Raw genomic sequence first — 14,467 nt, forward strand, 5'->3', positions numbered from 1 at the left:
CCACCAGTACCCGGACCGTCTTAGCCTTGGGGGCAGAAGGTGACTTCGTCCACATACTGTTTCAAGAGATTGTTACCGCCCACACGCCGGATATGGTGACAGAAATGCGCTATTGGCATCACGCACTCTGGTACTGAGAAGGTAAAAAACGCCGTCAAAGCGACCGATATCAAAGCGTGCTCCAGCTATGAGATACTCGAAGGCTCAAAAGTGGGACAGAGGCGTGAGTCAGGCCAAGCAGCGCAATCAATCAGCCTTCTCGAGCTTGACACTGTCACTGCCGGCCAGGCATTTTTCATGTTCTCACACTCGCGAATCGATCAAAATCGCCTTACGGGCGGGCTGTATCACCCTTGACGATTAGCAGGGCCGTCGACGCAGAACGTTACTGTCATCTGCCCCAACCTGGCTTGCGGGGTCCCCGCCCCAAGCGTGGCTCAAGGCGATGACGCGAGTGTGCTGCCATCACGCTAAGACTGCCGGGGAACGTGCTTGAAATAGATACACTATGCATGTCCAAACGATCTTCGGCGCGCCAGAATGTTGCAGCCGCGTTGGCACAGGCTTAAAAGTCTCGCGTACAGGACCACTGTGCAGTGGCGGTTGTCGGGCTGCATCCACGTCGCCGTGTCCCACTGCTGTCATGAACTGAGACGGTGGTCGTTCGACTTTCTTCTATCCTATTCTCTCCCACATTACGAGGGCGGCCAGATGGTATAAAGATATACCATCGCCTCAGAGCTCATGATCAAGGTTCCTAATAAAGCAGCTGATTAGATGTACATCAGATCAAAAGTCGTGGGCATGCATGATCGGTAAGAATCAGCAGTGGCACATGCAGCGGTCTGTTGCGACCCCAAGAGTCTCTCTCCCTAAGCCCCCTGATATCCTCTGCTCAACCCAAGCGAGAAGCTACAACGTGCTAATTGCGCGAGAAACGTAGTGCAGACTTGACGGTGTTATGGGTGTGCTCATGCTATTGGAGTGGGTGTAGCTGAGTGCTGTGGCTTCGCGCATGGCCTGTGTCCCCGCCGATTCTATGGGCGTCTATGGCTCTCTGAGCCCCTGCCATGTTTGGCAGAAGCAAGCAGGATGTCGTCAGGTGCGACCAGGTTGGACTATTTGCTTCTGTCAACGCGCACCGCAGAGTCAATCGTGCAGACTACTATGCAAAGCAGTCTCGAGACTGGGGCAAACCCGACTGGGCAGGGGCGCCATCATTGCCAAACACGCTCGCTATAACAATGATCAGCACTTGTCGGTCATGGGGCCCACGGGTAAGGAGGACATGGTCACGTTGTCAATGCAATTGTAAAGTGAATGGGCACAGGGCGAGCTCGAATGGCAGCAGAGGCCCCCTGGTCGGGACCCAAGGCTGGCCCAGGCGATCCCATCTCGTGCTGGCACTGCCGGGGCCTAGTCTCACCCAGTCTCCACGCCCCAAAACCTCTGCTGGGGGAGCTTATTATGTCAACCCGACCTACCTTAATTTTTGTCCACTGTCCAGTGTTGCCAAGGTGGTGTTGCTCCTCTTCCCGCCTCGCCATCCCGTCTCGCCCGCCCGTCCCGCGTGCTCGTCAGCTAAGCTTCCCAGCAGCCCGCAGACCGCATCACCGGCTCCTGTCTGGTCTGTCCTGCCGACTGGCATCGCTCCGCTGCTCGCCAAGCTCGATCGTGGCCAGCTCCGCAGCTCCACGACTCCTCCACCGTCTCGGACCGCTTCCTGCACGAACAGCCGCATCTTGCCATCGCCGGCCGGATGAACAAGCGTCCCTTTCGTCGATAATCCAGCAATTTCGAGCGCTCTCATAATTCAATCTCTTCGAATACTGCTCGTTGATTTCGATACGTGTGGTGCCACTCTTCCCACAGCCTCTCGATCCCAAGTTCTGCGTCATTCTCCGCACCGGTGACTTATTAGAGCCCCAAGCGGCTGTACTGTCTGTCCTCGGTTGTTCATCGACAAAATCCCGGTACCCTTTTTGGCAACATCCACAATAGCATTGCTCAACGTCGAAGCGGAACTGTCCTGAACGCTTGCCACGTAGCTAGCGCGTTCTTGGTCTTGGACTACGACTTCGACCATCCCAAGAAACTCGTCTCGAGACTATGGCTGCTCCCCAGCGCCGAAAGAAGTTGATCGGACGCCGGCGTCGTGTAGAAGATGAAGGAGATGAGGATGCAGGTCTCGATCATCTCGAACTTGATGATGACTCCCTGAGCGAAGGCTCATTTGGGTCAGACGACATCGATGCAGGGGACGACAGCGATACTAGCAACGTTGACGACGGATCCACTGCCGAAATCCATGGCGACAAGGCCCATGGCCGCAAAACTCACGCAAACGGGAAGAAGCGGTCGGGCCAGGGGAAGACGGCACGGGACCAAAGCAAAGCGGACCAGCAACATGTGGTCAATGGGCTGGACGACTCGAAACACGCGGACCAGTCGCAAGCACCAGAAGGAGGCACCACAGAACAGACGACAAACCACGCCAATGCGCCTATTGTGGTCTCCTCGAGTGCTGCGCCAGGTAGCCGAGACCAGTCCGTTTCTCGTGACCGGCCGAGGAGGGAACATGATGAGTACCGTCGGAAGCGGGACGAGGATCCGGCCTTCGTGCCCAACAGGGGGGCCTTCTTCATGCACGACCACCGGCACGCTGGCCCATCTGCGAATGGTTTTCGTCCTTTCGGAAGAGGTGGCCGTGGCCGTGGTCGAGGCGGCATTGGAGGCCCCTTTGCTCCGATGAGGTAAGTGCGAGATTCAGAGCATCCTAAGTTGACCGGAGTGCAATGTTAATGACATTTTGCACTGTAGCCAGCATATACACCACCCAGCAGACCCTATTGTGAGCGCTCCTTGGGCTCATGACATGCATGACATTGTTGTTCAACCGCCGTCGATGCGACCGCCAAGGCATTCCCTCGCCAACGACACTCCAGTCCATGGCGATGGCTTCATCCCCACCTGCCCCACGAGCTCGGAACCGATCAACCGCAACATGTCTCACGAGAGGCTTCTCGGCAATGTCCAGATCAGAGTCTTCTTTGCTCCTCTAAAGGAGCCGAAAGTCTTCCAAGGCATACCGGTCAAGCAGTACACCAAATTGCCCGACCATAGACCACCATTGCGACGCGACAAACCCGTCCGGATATCGCTTCCAGACCTGCCACCGCGCTATGTCTTCCCCGCTACAGACCGCTCCTTCATCTTCATACCTCGTGCGCTCCGCCCCAACCAGCAGCGCCTAAGGGGCAAGCCGAGATCTGGTCTTGGTTCGGTCGGTGGGTATTCCAGGAGGACAAGCATAGTGGGAGGCAGCTACTATGCGGGCAGCGCCTACTCCCCGAGTGTCGGCATGAGCCGACGGTCCTCGGTTGTCATGGACATGGGCCGGGCCATGATTGCTTCGCCGACTGGCTCTGCGATCTCCCGAGCTCCGATGGCCCACGACTCGGCCCGCCCTGTTGTGCGCCTGCCGCCACCCAACCGTCCAGATGCGCCCGCCGTACGGCCAGAGGATGCTACCACACGACCTTATCCAGGAGCCGCGCCCTTTGGGAGCGTGGATCCCGCGCAGCCTCGTACTCATCCTCTGCCTCAGAAACCGACTTTTCCGGACAATCGCATGGTTCAGCTTCCCATGCACCAGCCGCGGCCGCAGAAGCACCTGTCTGTTGCTGACATTGAGCCACCCGCCCAGCAGCACCCACCGAGTCAGCCGTACGAGCAGGCGTTTCACCAACAAGTGCCCGTACAGGTTTCCAACACACTCGAGCACTCCCGGCATGCCTCATATCCTTCGCAGCATTCTACCGGGACACCGTTGTCGCAGATTCCTGAACGTGCGATCCACGCGGCGCCTTTCCACCCGACGCACTTTTCACAGCAGAACTACTACAATCCTCCTTACCAGATGATGCAACCCCAATACGGGCAGTACTACCCCCATGGCCAGTACCCCGGGCCAGGCAATGCAAGCATCCCAGGGGTCAACTATGCATCTGCCATGCCGCCGTCTCAGCCTCAAGTTGATGGCAACCCTGGACAAGGGGGGCCGAATCTTGTTGCACAAGAAGTCAATGGCATGGTTTACTACTATGATGCCGCCCAGATCCCGCCAATGCCCTCATACAACCCTTACCCTGCGCCTCCGCCTAACTATCCCGTGCCCGGTGGTCATGGCATGAATGGGATGGTGACACCAAGCCCGGATGCCTTCTATTACCCGCCTTCAGGGACTGTGTACTACTCCTAGTGTATTGTTCCGGTCCCCCTGGCCGATGTCAATACGGACCGGCCTTGGGCACGAAGTCGGTTGGCATTACAACATCCTTCCGGAAGCTGAGCGGCTCGCCTGTGGTGGCATCGAGGACAGGCGAGTATCCTCTCGGAGACATGATATCCTGCGCTACGACATTTCACACCATCGGATGCTCTACCTACCCATATGAGCAGGCACCTCTTGTGGCATTTCCAACAAGCTGTGTGATTCTCCTTGGCTAAAGCGAGCTTGTTGTTTGGGTTTCGACGTTGTCAATTGCACGTCCTCGGCGGGCTTCCGCCTTGGTGAGCAAGAGGGCTGTCATGAGTGAGGGTCGCGGGTGATGGTGCCATTGCACTTAACAGGACGTGTCTGTGATAGGGCACTGATAGTTCTTTGTGGCGTTTCCGAGGATTGAACTGCGCTTGTCGTGCCCAAAGCGATCAAACTGGCGTCCGGAGGAGTCTGTCTGCATCGCGCGTACTCTGAACCACAGCTCACTTACTTGTGGGAGTGGTTATTGGGCCACAAAGTCCCCCACTTCATCCATTGGAGGCAATCATGCTCGATGTTGAGATGAGGTGCCGGGGACAACGGAACAGGAAAGCTATCTCCAAGCCAGCAAGGCAGGTCGAAGTTGGTGGGGTCGAGGAGGGGAGGTGTAGGAAAGGGCCCGGGAAGAAAAGCTTTAGAGACAAATATGACTTATGAACGTATTGCCCACTACGAACAGCCCGATCCAGCCAACTCATGCCGTGTGATGTGCCCCTTCGAAACGTGATGGATGTCAATCTGGACGTACCGCCTCCCTCCCGAGATCGCGTCTGCACGTGGCACGCCAAAATGGGGGTTTTCCTTTCTCGACACAAAGATATTCTTTGCACAAGTGAGATGTGGAGAGCCACAACGGCTAGGCAAGAATATCGCTCAAGTTTACCACACCATTGGGTGACGATGATGCCTCAGGGGCCGCCAAAGTAAGGAAACCCACGGAAGAGCATACATCATTTCAGAATATGGAGGGTTGGAAGCATGATTATAAGATATCTAGTGGAAAGCAACGCTGTTCTATGAAAACTGAAGATGATTGACACGGAGCCGAAAATCCCCCATCCTACCACCCCTTGAACGATGCACCTAAACGCCGTTTCTCCGCCCATGTTGTGATCATAGTCTGCCCGTCGTGTACATCTGTTGTGCTTGTGGAATGGTGTGCAAAAAAGCGGTGCCTCCCTTCTGGAATGTCAGAGTCCGTCCGCGGAGACCCCAGGGCTGCCTGATCTGGGTTGTGCGAATTTGAGCTTCGTGGGTCTTGGGTGGGTGTAGCGTCTGGCTCCTCATGTAGGCGAGGCAGGTAGACGTAGAGGTCGTTGTCACCCATGCTCAAAGCCGCACATGTCATACGCATGGGCACGTATAGGATTCCTCAAGCCGTGGTGCTAAAAGGCCGTGAATTTCTTCCAAGCCTTGTTTGCGTGTGCGGGATGGAGCCGCGACTGTGCGACTGTGCTCGTGGCCATGAGCTGGTTACAAAGGCGGTAGTGACGGATCGAATTTTGGACGAGAAGCGCGAGTAGGTCAGGTGTTAGGGCGAGCGGCCTCTTCTTGCCCGACTGCCAACCATGGCGCTCCGTCCTATGGCTGCTCTGGCGTGACCCAACGAGGCTCCTTGCACTCGCCAGTAGCCTGGATCCAGTCATTGATGCCCTTCAGGTACCAGCCGCTCATCCACCGGTCCTTCGTCTTGTCGGACTTCTCCTTGGGTTCACCCAGCTTGAAGCTCTTCGATACGCAGCATACTTCCTTGTTCCAGCGATACTGGAAGCACTCCCTGTTGCGCTTCTTGGCCAGGCTCACCTCGCTCAGATCGTTGCTCTTCTCATTGTCGCCGTGGGCGCAGACCTTGGCACAGTTCTCCCACGACTTCCAGGCCTCCTTCTCCACTGAGTTCAGCTCCCCCGGCTTCTTCTGGCGGTCTCTCTGATAACCCTCGGCTGCCTTTTGGGCCTCGGGGTCGGGATTAACATAGCAGACGTCGTCAGAGAGGTTGTCCCAGTCCTGTCTCATCTCAACCATCTTGGGCGCAACCAAGCCTTCGTAGAGATCTCTAATGAGAATCGGTTCCTGATATTTTTTTTCTGTCAGCAATGTATTCATGACCTGTGGAGATTCGCGCAGCCGGGAACAGAACCTGATGCACTTACATTGGAAATACGTGTCTTTTCGTACAGCCAGGTCGTGCTAATCTCCTCGGCGTTGACATGGTGCATTGTGAAGATTGGTTCGCACCAGTGTCCTGGGCCATATGGGAGCGTGCTCGGCTTCTCGCCGTTGAACATGGGCCACGTCTGGCGGATCTTGACATGCTCATATTCGTCGAGTGCCTGAGCAAGCATGAGATCGCCGCAGCACTCATGCATGCCCTTCTTGTTGTAATGCTCCACCACGACCGGGTGGTGCTCGATGAGATGCTCCAGCAGGGCACCGCTGAGCACGTAGCCAGATCCGCCGTGAGCGAAGGGGGTCCCACCGATGAAGCTGCGGCTACCAAGATAGACCTTGTCATGATGGCTGATGGGAGATTTGTGCCTGAGCCAATAGACAAGGTTTGACCAGAAGACGTATGTGTCAGCCTCGGCAAAGACATACCAGTCCCTGCCAGGGCGCATCTTCCAGGTCTTCTCCATCATGGGGATGAATTTGTAACGGTCGAGGTTCCAAGCCTTTTGTCTATCCTCGTGGACACTGTTGCACGACTTTTGGGACACTGGGCAATCTTGTTGTTGGCGGTAGAGTTCGAAATCGGAGTGTTTCTCAAGAGTGGTCTTGTCAAAGTCCGCAAGTGCGTCGTAGATATGATACGAGCCGATTTGTTGCTCCTGTCGTCGAGGTAAGCTGCGGGCCCCTCGAGAAACACGCGGTTCAAAGTGCGAAAAAACAAGATTGGGGGACGAACCATATCAGAGAAGATGAGGAAGTCGGGCAGACATTGCATGGCAGTCAAGAGCTGGGTGGGGACCTTGTCGAAAGCCTCGGTCGCTCCAGTCTTCATGACGAGCAGGATGTTCTCGGTGTTTGGAAAGTTGGCGCACGGACTGGTGGTGTTGAAGAAGGGCTGTATGAGCTCATCGATGCCCTCGCTGTATATTGTATTGTTGACGACGGATTGGCCGTTGGTGCCCAGGTACGACGAGACGGACTGGTAGTAGTCCCGGGCCTTGCCCATTGATGTGTCTGACCATGCTGGGCTGGCGTGTATGTATGCGGCTAGGAGGGTGAAGATGGTGATGGCTGCGGCAATGCGCAACCGTCGCGAGTATGGCGAGGAGAGCATGGTGCTGTATGCGCTCGTACTGTGAAGAAGGACGGCGGTGGTGGTTCCCGGCGGGACCTGAGAGAGCAGCGGCGCTCACGATGGTCGGTGACTTGGCTCAGAACATTGCCATGCGATGGACAACGGCGGCGGATATGGACCTTCGGCGCCAAGTGTTTGCGGGGTGCTTGGGGGCCGAGTCGCAGGGAGGATGTCGGTTCTAGTATGGCTCCAAAGATGGTGCGGAGGCTGAATAGTATTAGATGTACCGTAAGAAGGAGAGGTTGTGAGCGTCGCGCGGGCGCGGCAGGGAATGGCGAGGGGAAAGGAGAGCGTCACACATGTGGTACTGGGCAACACCAGAGTCGTGAGGCTGCCTGGCGACGTGGAAAGGGCTAAGACATGGAAGCGCGGGAGAAGGCAAGCTGGCAGGAGGAGTTGACAGGGACCTGGGCTGCTGCTGAGGACTGGGAGTCTTGAACCCGGCCGCTCAGGGACCCCGAGATGCAGGGGGGTCCTTTAACTGGATACGAGGATTGAGGCTCGGTGGCCCGCCCCATGACTGGCGCTATCAGAGATCGGATGGGCCGGGTCGCCTTCCTGGCTTTTTCTCGTGATGATCCCGGTAAGCCACAGTATACACACATGTACAGTACGTTTTAACCCCCATCATCAACGAGACACTTTACAGTCACTGCGCGTGACGAGGCCTGGTCTTCTTGACTGACTCTCTGCCTCTCGAGGCTGGTCCCAAAGGTTTGAAGGTCTGGTCACTACTAGGGCCATACAACGGTCTTCCTTAGAGGGATGCAGGCTGCAAGGGCAGTGATTTCCCATCAACAAAGACGTGCCCCTGAACCGCCCCACCAACAGGTAGTACGCGCAGTAGTCAAGCCTTCCAAAGGTTTGTACTCGACGTGGCTTGCGTGTATTGAGAACCCTGAAAGTATCGATTTGGTCTCGACCGGTTCGACAAAGGTGGTGGCAGTCATCATTCGGCGGCCATCCGGCTGTGCAGCCGCAAACTCTAAAGCTGCGCACGCTCAGCCCACAAGGCTGTCTGTCGCCAATGGGCTGCGAGCAGATTCCTTCTTTTCGGCCAGCCTCCGCCATGACCAGGGGCAGCTCGAACCACTTAGCCTGTGAGAAATGCAGTTCAAGGGACTTTCTGTCCTGAGCCCAGCCGTACTATCCACCAACGGGAACATACGTAATTTGTCTCGGTCCGCCGCGGAACGTTGCCGCAGTCTGCCTGACTGTGTTTCGAAACATTTCGCAAGACATCCCCAACCCCCATAGATGTGTCTCTGGCCAGCTGTTTCATCAAGCAGTGCTGGGCCACATGACAAGTCTTTGCGCCGACAAATGGCACAGCGTATTCTCGACTGTCAGCACTACATGCCTGGGTTACGATGGTGAGCCTCCAGTCCGTCTCGACTTATGAGTCGCCTCCCCTGTCGCCAATGGATACTCTTGGGGGACAGGGCCCCTGCAGCAGTGGAGTCGAGGCTGTCAAAGCCCGCCAGGGGTCTGGCACGCGATGGCATTTTCCTGCAGTCGATGGTATTCGCTATTGACGCCGCAGCCTAGCAGCTCGTTTTGCCCGACGCCGGCGTGCTGCAAGTATGACGGGACACTCGGAGGGGCGGGCACAGGGCGCTCCAGCATGACCCCATATACACAGTTAGTTGTAGGCAAGAGTAGAAAGCGCCATATCTGTTTTGCACCATGCAGATGCGCCAACCGGCAATACCCGAGGTCGCCCCGAACCAAATTTCTGGTTCCATGCTGGTGTGTGATTCTGGAAAAGTGCTCCTTGCATCTTGACACCATCACATCAAGTTGCCCTCCATATTCTTGGAGCCGTCTTGATTAGCTGGGGCTGGGGTTGAAGCACAAGAAGGGGCGGGGGGAAGACGACCACGTAAATGTTGTGTATGGACGAAGCCACTGTCATCTTGATGTCATTGCCGGGGCATTCGATTTGCTGCGCTTTCCAAAGAATGGCTGTTGTGGCAAGACGACGAAGCTGTTCAGGTCTCTCGGGACGCCGTTCCAGCGTTGATAGAAATATTGATTGACTGACTTGGGGAGCGCGGTTGGGGTGCATGTGGTGCATGTGTGCTGGTGGGGCGCGTCGCGCGGTCGCGACCCGCATTTCGTCACTGCCGTGCAGCGAAGCGTGCTTGAGCTGCTCCAGCTCGGTCGGGGTTAACTACGCTAAGTACCTTAAGCTGGAGGGCAGCCGCCTGTCGCAAAGCTTCGTCCTCGACTCGTCGCAAACCCCAAGCTCCACGTGCACAGCTCAACCTGAGTCACCACCACGTCAGTCTCTGGAGCTGTGACTGTCACGCTTCCAATTGAGCGAAGCTGATACCTCTCCAACCGGAAATCGGACCTCCCGGATCTCCAGGGCGAACAGCCACGAGCATCAGCTTCGTCCAACAAACAGCCACCCAGACAGAGCTCGAGCTCGTGATAGCTTCAGCACTTCCCCGCCTTCTCCCGACACACACGTTTCCCAATCATTGACCGAACCCGCCATCATGGCTGATACGCCGACTCACACACTCTCGGCTGTGCCCTCGCGCCTCGCCTCGGGTGCTGCCACCCCCGTTTCTCTCCCACCCCTCGACGACGAAGGTCGCACAAAGTCCATCATGGTCTCTCTTGCCGACCTCACCGCAAAGGCAAATGCCTTCTACGCGCAGAAGAAATACGAAGACGCGACCGAGCTGTTTGCCCAGGCCGCGGAGATGCAGGCCGAGTTCAATGGCGAGATGAGCCCCGAGAACGCCAACGTTCTCTTCCTCTACGGTCGCAGCCTCTTCCGTGTTGGCCAGAGCAAGAGCGACGTCCTTGGTGGCAAGGCCGCCACGGACAAGAAGAGCAAGCCGGCCTCCAAGCCCAAGAGCCAGAATGCTGCGGCTGCGCCATCCACGACAGCCAAGGAGACTGAAGGTGATCGGGTCGCTGAGGAGCGGGTCGCTGAGGAGGGCGTCGCCATCGTCGCCAAGGAAGCCAGCGGCCTCAAGGAGGATGCGGATAAGCTGCCCGATGCTAAGAAGCCGCTCTTTCAGTTCACGGGCGATGAGAACTGGGAAGGATCAGACGACGAAGATGACGACGAGGCCGAGGGCGATGAAGATGAGGAGGAGGAAGACGATCTCGCTGTCGCATTCGAGGTGCTCGACCTCGCGCGAGTTCTCTTCGAGAAGAGGCTCGAAGCTTTGGAAGAGGACTCTGCCGAGGGCAAGGGCAAAGAAGTGGCCGAGGGCGACAGCCCGACAGCCAAACACATCAAGGAGAGGCTCGGCGACACGCATGACCTCCTTGCAGAGATCTCACTCGAAAACGAGAAGTACGTGAGCTCTCAACCCGTTCTTTGCCAGAATCCTCGGTGAGGCGTCTTCCTTCGAGATCCGATATACTTACTCTCCTGCAGATACCCCGAAGCCATCAAGGACTCCCGCGCCTCACTGAAGTACAAAACAGAGCTATACCCGACCGAATCGGAGATCATTGCCGAGGCGCACTTCAAGCTTTCCCTCGCTCTCGAGTTTGCGTCTATCACCAGCTCCAGTGACGAGGAAGGTGGTGGCGATGCCGCGGGGCCAAAGCAGATCGACCAGAGCTTGAGGGACGAAGCCGCCACGGAGCTTGAGAAAGCCATTGACAGCACAAAGCTCAAGCTCAAGAACAAGGAGGTTGAGCTCGCAATGATGCACGTGCCTGAGGAGAACGAAGAGACGCGCAAGACGATTGCCGATGTTAAGGACATGATTGCCGATATGGAGCAACGGGTAAGGATAAAAAACCAATATCTCCCCCAAACCCTCCCACCGAGCTTAGCCTCACGTTACCCGCGACTTTGAACCTAACGCCATCACAGCTCATTGACCTCAGGAAACCCCCTGTGGATGTCGACTCAATGCTCGGCGCAGACAACCCGATGAGCGGCATCCTCGGCGCGGCCCTAGGCGAGTCATCTTCCGAGACTGCCGCCCGCGTAGAGCAGGCCAAGAAGAACGCCACAGACCTGTCCGGGCTCGTCCGCAAGAAAGCCAAGAAGGAAGAGCCCGCGACGCCACCCGCGGACACAAACGGCAGCGGCAGCAAGCGCAAGGCCGAGGACGATGAGCCGGCGGCCGCGGATCACGAGGCGCCCAAGAAGGCGAGGGTGGATGATGACGATGATGCGACGGCGACGGCGTAGTCATGATTCTCACCTCACAAGAATGTGTCGCGTCGCGAGTGAGTAGTAAAATGTGCCTCTGTTTCAACCAAAACTCGCAAGTGACGAGTAAGGACTTATGCAGGGCTATAGGGTATGAAAATGGATCGAGTGGGCAAGTGGCGAAGCGGATCTGGGTCACGCACGGGAATGCAGGCGGAAATCTGTATTTGAATGTTTTTGGTACGCTCACAATAGGCGAACAAGTCCTCTCTCACGGCATTTTTATGCCTTCAAGCATGTTCAACAAGGAAGGGACCTCGTCGCCAGGGCAATGCTTCTGGCTAGTTCATGCATTGCGGCGGCGATGACACTGGTATGATGAATTTTCTTTTTCAGATTCCTACCGAACCTGAGGGAAACTATGATATAAAACAAGAAAAAAGCCCCTCCGTGAATTGACAAGTCGAGGCCAGAATGTACCCTGGATAACGCCGGCGACGCCTTCCTCCAAAGAATAACAGCAGAAGCTCGAGACGAGAACGGCAAACAAAAGCAGTTTGAACCACGGGACTAGGCTACCTAACCAGCAGGGCGGTGCATGGACCTTCAGCACCCTCGACTCCAGTTGGTGACTGATGCTGCAAAATCAGTAGTAGGTAATCGCACGATTTGCTCATATCTCGCGTCCAGTTGCCACGGCAGTAGAAGGGCCAGAGGCGGCCTTGCCCTTGCCCTTCGCCGCGGCCGAGGCGGGTGCGTTGTTCCACGACAGGTAGGTGTGGTCGCCGAGTTTTCTGGGCTTGATGAGGTTGGTGATGAGGAAGATTACGGCAAGCAGGATGCAGAAGCCGCCGACAACGAGCCACAGGATACCCAGGAAGGTATTGCGGCCGCCCATCGGTGACAGCGTGGTGATGACAATGCTCTTGGTGCCGGCGTACTCGGTGGCACGGAAGTCTGTAGAGAAACAAGGGCCCAAAGTCAGTCCATGTTGCAGGTTGAGGTCCTACTATCTGGGGAGATGGAAGTGAGACTCACTGTCCAGAATGGCGATGCTGTAGTCGCCGATCTTCATCACGTCATTCTCGTTCTTGGCATACAGCTTGCTGAATGTCGGCAGACCAGCAGTGCGCATCCACACCATGAAGTGCTCATCGTTCTGCAGGTTCGGCGGCGGCGCATCGGCGGAATACTTCCCGTCCCTGTACCGGATCTGCCAGTTGGGCGGCGGCAGGACATTCTCGTAATCAGTCAACTGCGTGGGACCGTACAGGTCCTTGTCAGAAGCCCAAGCGATGCCTCTGGTGGTCATGTCGTAGGTCTCGTTCTGCGAGCCTTCGTTGGAGTTGAGAAGGGTGAAATTAGAGTATGTGTCGTTGAACAGCGAGTTGGCAATCAAACCGCAGGGGTAGTACTGCTGGTTGTCATTGGGGCCAGTCAGAGGCGTGCAGGTGCTGCCTTTGACGTCGGCGGCCGACACGGCGTCTCCCTTGAGCTGCCTGTCGAAGAAGCTGGCCACGTAGCGGCGGTGGTTCTGATAAAAGTTGCCGAGGCGGTAATAGAAATAGACGGGCGGGTGCATCTCGGCGGGCAGGTGAAACTGGATGGTGCACCTCGTGAGGTTCTGCAGCTCGTAGTCGCCATTGTAGGTGTGCCTGACACCCGTCTCGCGAGACCAGAGCGCAGTAGCCTGGTCGGCATTGGACATGTACGCCTGGAGCCTGCCCGCGGGCATTGGCTCCTGCTCCTCTTTCGCCTCCGCGTTGCAGTTGGTGTAGTCAATCTGGATCTCTTTGACCTGTCATGATGCAATACGGTTAGTATCATGGGATGCTTTGCGGGGCGCTGACACAAGGCCGGTCCAGCCGTTGGACAACCCTCACGGTCCCCAGATTGGTCGATTGAGACGTACAGTTGAGCTGGCGTAGATGAGCAAGCCGCCGATGGGAGCGCAGATGAGGCCGATGACGAAGAAGAGCGGGATGACCGTCTTTGGGGTCAGGATGGGCTGCCATGCCTTGAGGCGCTGCTGGCGGAACGCGGTGTTGGCGGGTCTCCTGGTCTTCTTCTTCTCCTGGGTCTCGTTGATGCTACCGGGCCTCGAGTTGTCCGACATGATGGCGTCTGTGTGTGCACCGCGTGGCGGGCAGGATGGCTGGTTGGTGCTGTGAGAAGGCTTGTCGTCGGGGCTGGCGGATCGTCAGCAACGGGTATTGGCAAGACTTTGTTTTCGTGGGAGCGACGCGCGCTGTCAAATTGGCAGGCAGGAGGAGGTCGTCGGCAGTGATGACGGGTGAGGGCGCAGGAAGGATGGATTACTGGCGCTGCAGCGCCGTTGACAGCCTCGAAACCAGGGTGAGGGCGCGGGCTGACCGGGAGCAAGGTACGTAGTAATAATGCACAGCCACAGTGCTCAGCGCGAGATCAGGCACCCAAATTGGGGGGGCCCTGACCGTGTGTATTCAATCGGCGTACAGTGCACATACCTTAGTGTCCCAACATCCATAGTCGCGTCAAATACACGATAGAGGCCAGCACCGCAAAAAATGCGGCAAAAAATGCAGTGAATGAGAGGAAGATGAACGTGTTCAGCTTGAAATGCGTCAGGCATTTGTCTCCGATATATAAGCCCCAGACCAGCTCCCGATCGCCATGGCCAAGACGGGGTCGGCCCCCCAAGTTGACCGTTTTGAATTCCGCGCGCGGAATC

At 56.8% G+C, this 14,467-nt stretch overlaps 5 protein-coding genes across 5 annotated transcripts; 3 read left to right on the forward strand and 2 right to left on the reverse strand.

Moving 5' to 3' along the window:
• The first annotated feature begins 895 nt into the window (after positions 1–895).
• B0I36DRAFT_155110 (uncharacterized protein) lies at positions 896–1,936 on the forward strand. The gene has a single exon (XM_046148583.1). The coding sequence runs from the start codon at positions 1,071–1,073 to the stop codon at positions 1,761–1,763; it is 693 nt and encodes a 230-aa protein (XP_046009413.1). The 5' UTR covers positions 896–1,070; the 3' UTR covers positions 1,764–1,936.
• On the forward strand, positions 1,937–4,535 carry B0I36DRAFT_155111 (CASC3/Barentsz eIF4AIII binding-domain-containing protein). Its single transcript, XM_046148584.1, has 2 exons — positions 1,937–2,753; positions 2,821–4,535. Exons 1-2 carry the CDS (start codon positions 2,110–2,112, stop codon positions 4,259–4,261), a joined length of 2,085 nt encoding a protein of 694 aa, XP_046009414.1. The 5' UTR covers positions 1,937–2,109; the 3' UTR covers positions 4,262–4,535.
• A 1,367-nt stretch (positions 4,536–5,902) lies between these two features.
• On the reverse strand, positions 5,903–7,493 carry B0I36DRAFT_376036 (family 31 glycosyltransferase; the record flags this gene model as incomplete). The annotated part of the gene is made up of 3 exons (XM_046160419.1): positions 5,903–6,391; positions 6,472–7,146; positions 7,224–7,493. 3 exons carry the CDS (start codon positions 7,491–7,493, stop codon positions 5,903–5,905), a joined length of 1,434 nt encoding a protein of 477 aa, XP_046009415.1.
• A 2,309-nt stretch (positions 7,494–9,802) lies between these two features.
• On the forward strand, positions 9,803–12,122 carry B0I36DRAFT_330086 (uncharacterized protein). The gene is made up of 3 exons (XM_046154797.1): positions 9,803–10,941; positions 11,026–11,383; positions 11,473–12,122. The coding sequence occupies exons 1-3, from the start codon at positions 10,127–10,129 to the stop codon at positions 11,794–11,796; spliced, it is 1,497 nt and encodes a 498-aa protein (XP_046009416.1). The 5' UTR covers positions 9,803–10,126; the 3' UTR covers positions 11,797–12,122.
• Positions 12,123–12,430: 308 nt separating this feature from the next.
• Positions 12,431–13,873, reverse strand: B0I36DRAFT_352098 (ligand-effect modulator 3 family; the record flags this gene model as incomplete). Its single annotated transcript, XM_046157080.1, has 3 exons — positions 12,431–12,714; positions 12,796–13,555; positions 13,670–13,873. 3 exons carry the CDS (start codon positions 13,871–13,873, stop codon positions 12,431–12,433), a joined length of 1,248 nt encoding a protein of 415 aa, XP_046009417.1.
• Between the last annotated feature and the right edge of the window lie 594 nt (positions 13,874–14,467).

The sequence above is a fragment of the Microdochium trichocladiopsis genome (assembly GCF_020744255.1).
Source record: "Microdochium trichocladiopsis strain MPI-CAGE-CH-0230 chromosome Unknown B0I36scaffold_8, whole genome shotgun sequence".
Classification (NCBI taxonomy): Eukaryota; Fungi; Ascomycota; class Sordariomycetes; order Xylariales; family Microdochiaceae; genus Microdochium; species Microdochium trichocladiopsis.

Excerpts from the sequence above, each read along its gene's own strand:
- B0I36DRAFT_155110 (XM_046148583.1), top strand. The coding sequence starts at position 1,071 with ATGTTTGGCAGAAGCAAGCAGGATGTCGTCAGGTGCGACCAGGTTGGA.
- B0I36DRAFT_155111 (XM_046148584.1), top strand. The coding sequence starts at position 2,110 with ATGGCTGCTCCCCAGCGCCGAAAGAAGTTGATCGGACGCCGGCGTCGT. Across the intron at positions 2,754-2,820 it reads GGCCCCTTTGCTCCGATGAG|CCAGCATATACACCACCCAG; the intron begins GTAAGTGCGAGA and ends TTTGCACTGTAG.
- B0I36DRAFT_330086 (XM_046154797.1), top strand. The coding sequence starts at position 10,127 with ATGGCTGATACGCCGACTCACACACTCTCGGCTGTGCCCTCGCGCCTC. Across the intron at positions 10,942-11,025 it reads ATCTCACTCGAAAACGAGAA|ATACCCCGAAGCCATCAAGG; the intron begins GTACGTGAGCTC and ends ACTCTCCTGCAG. Across the intron at positions 11,384-11,472 it reads TTGCCGATATGGAGCAACGG|CTCATTGACCTCAGGAAACC; the intron begins GTAAGGATAAAA and ends ACGCCATCACAG.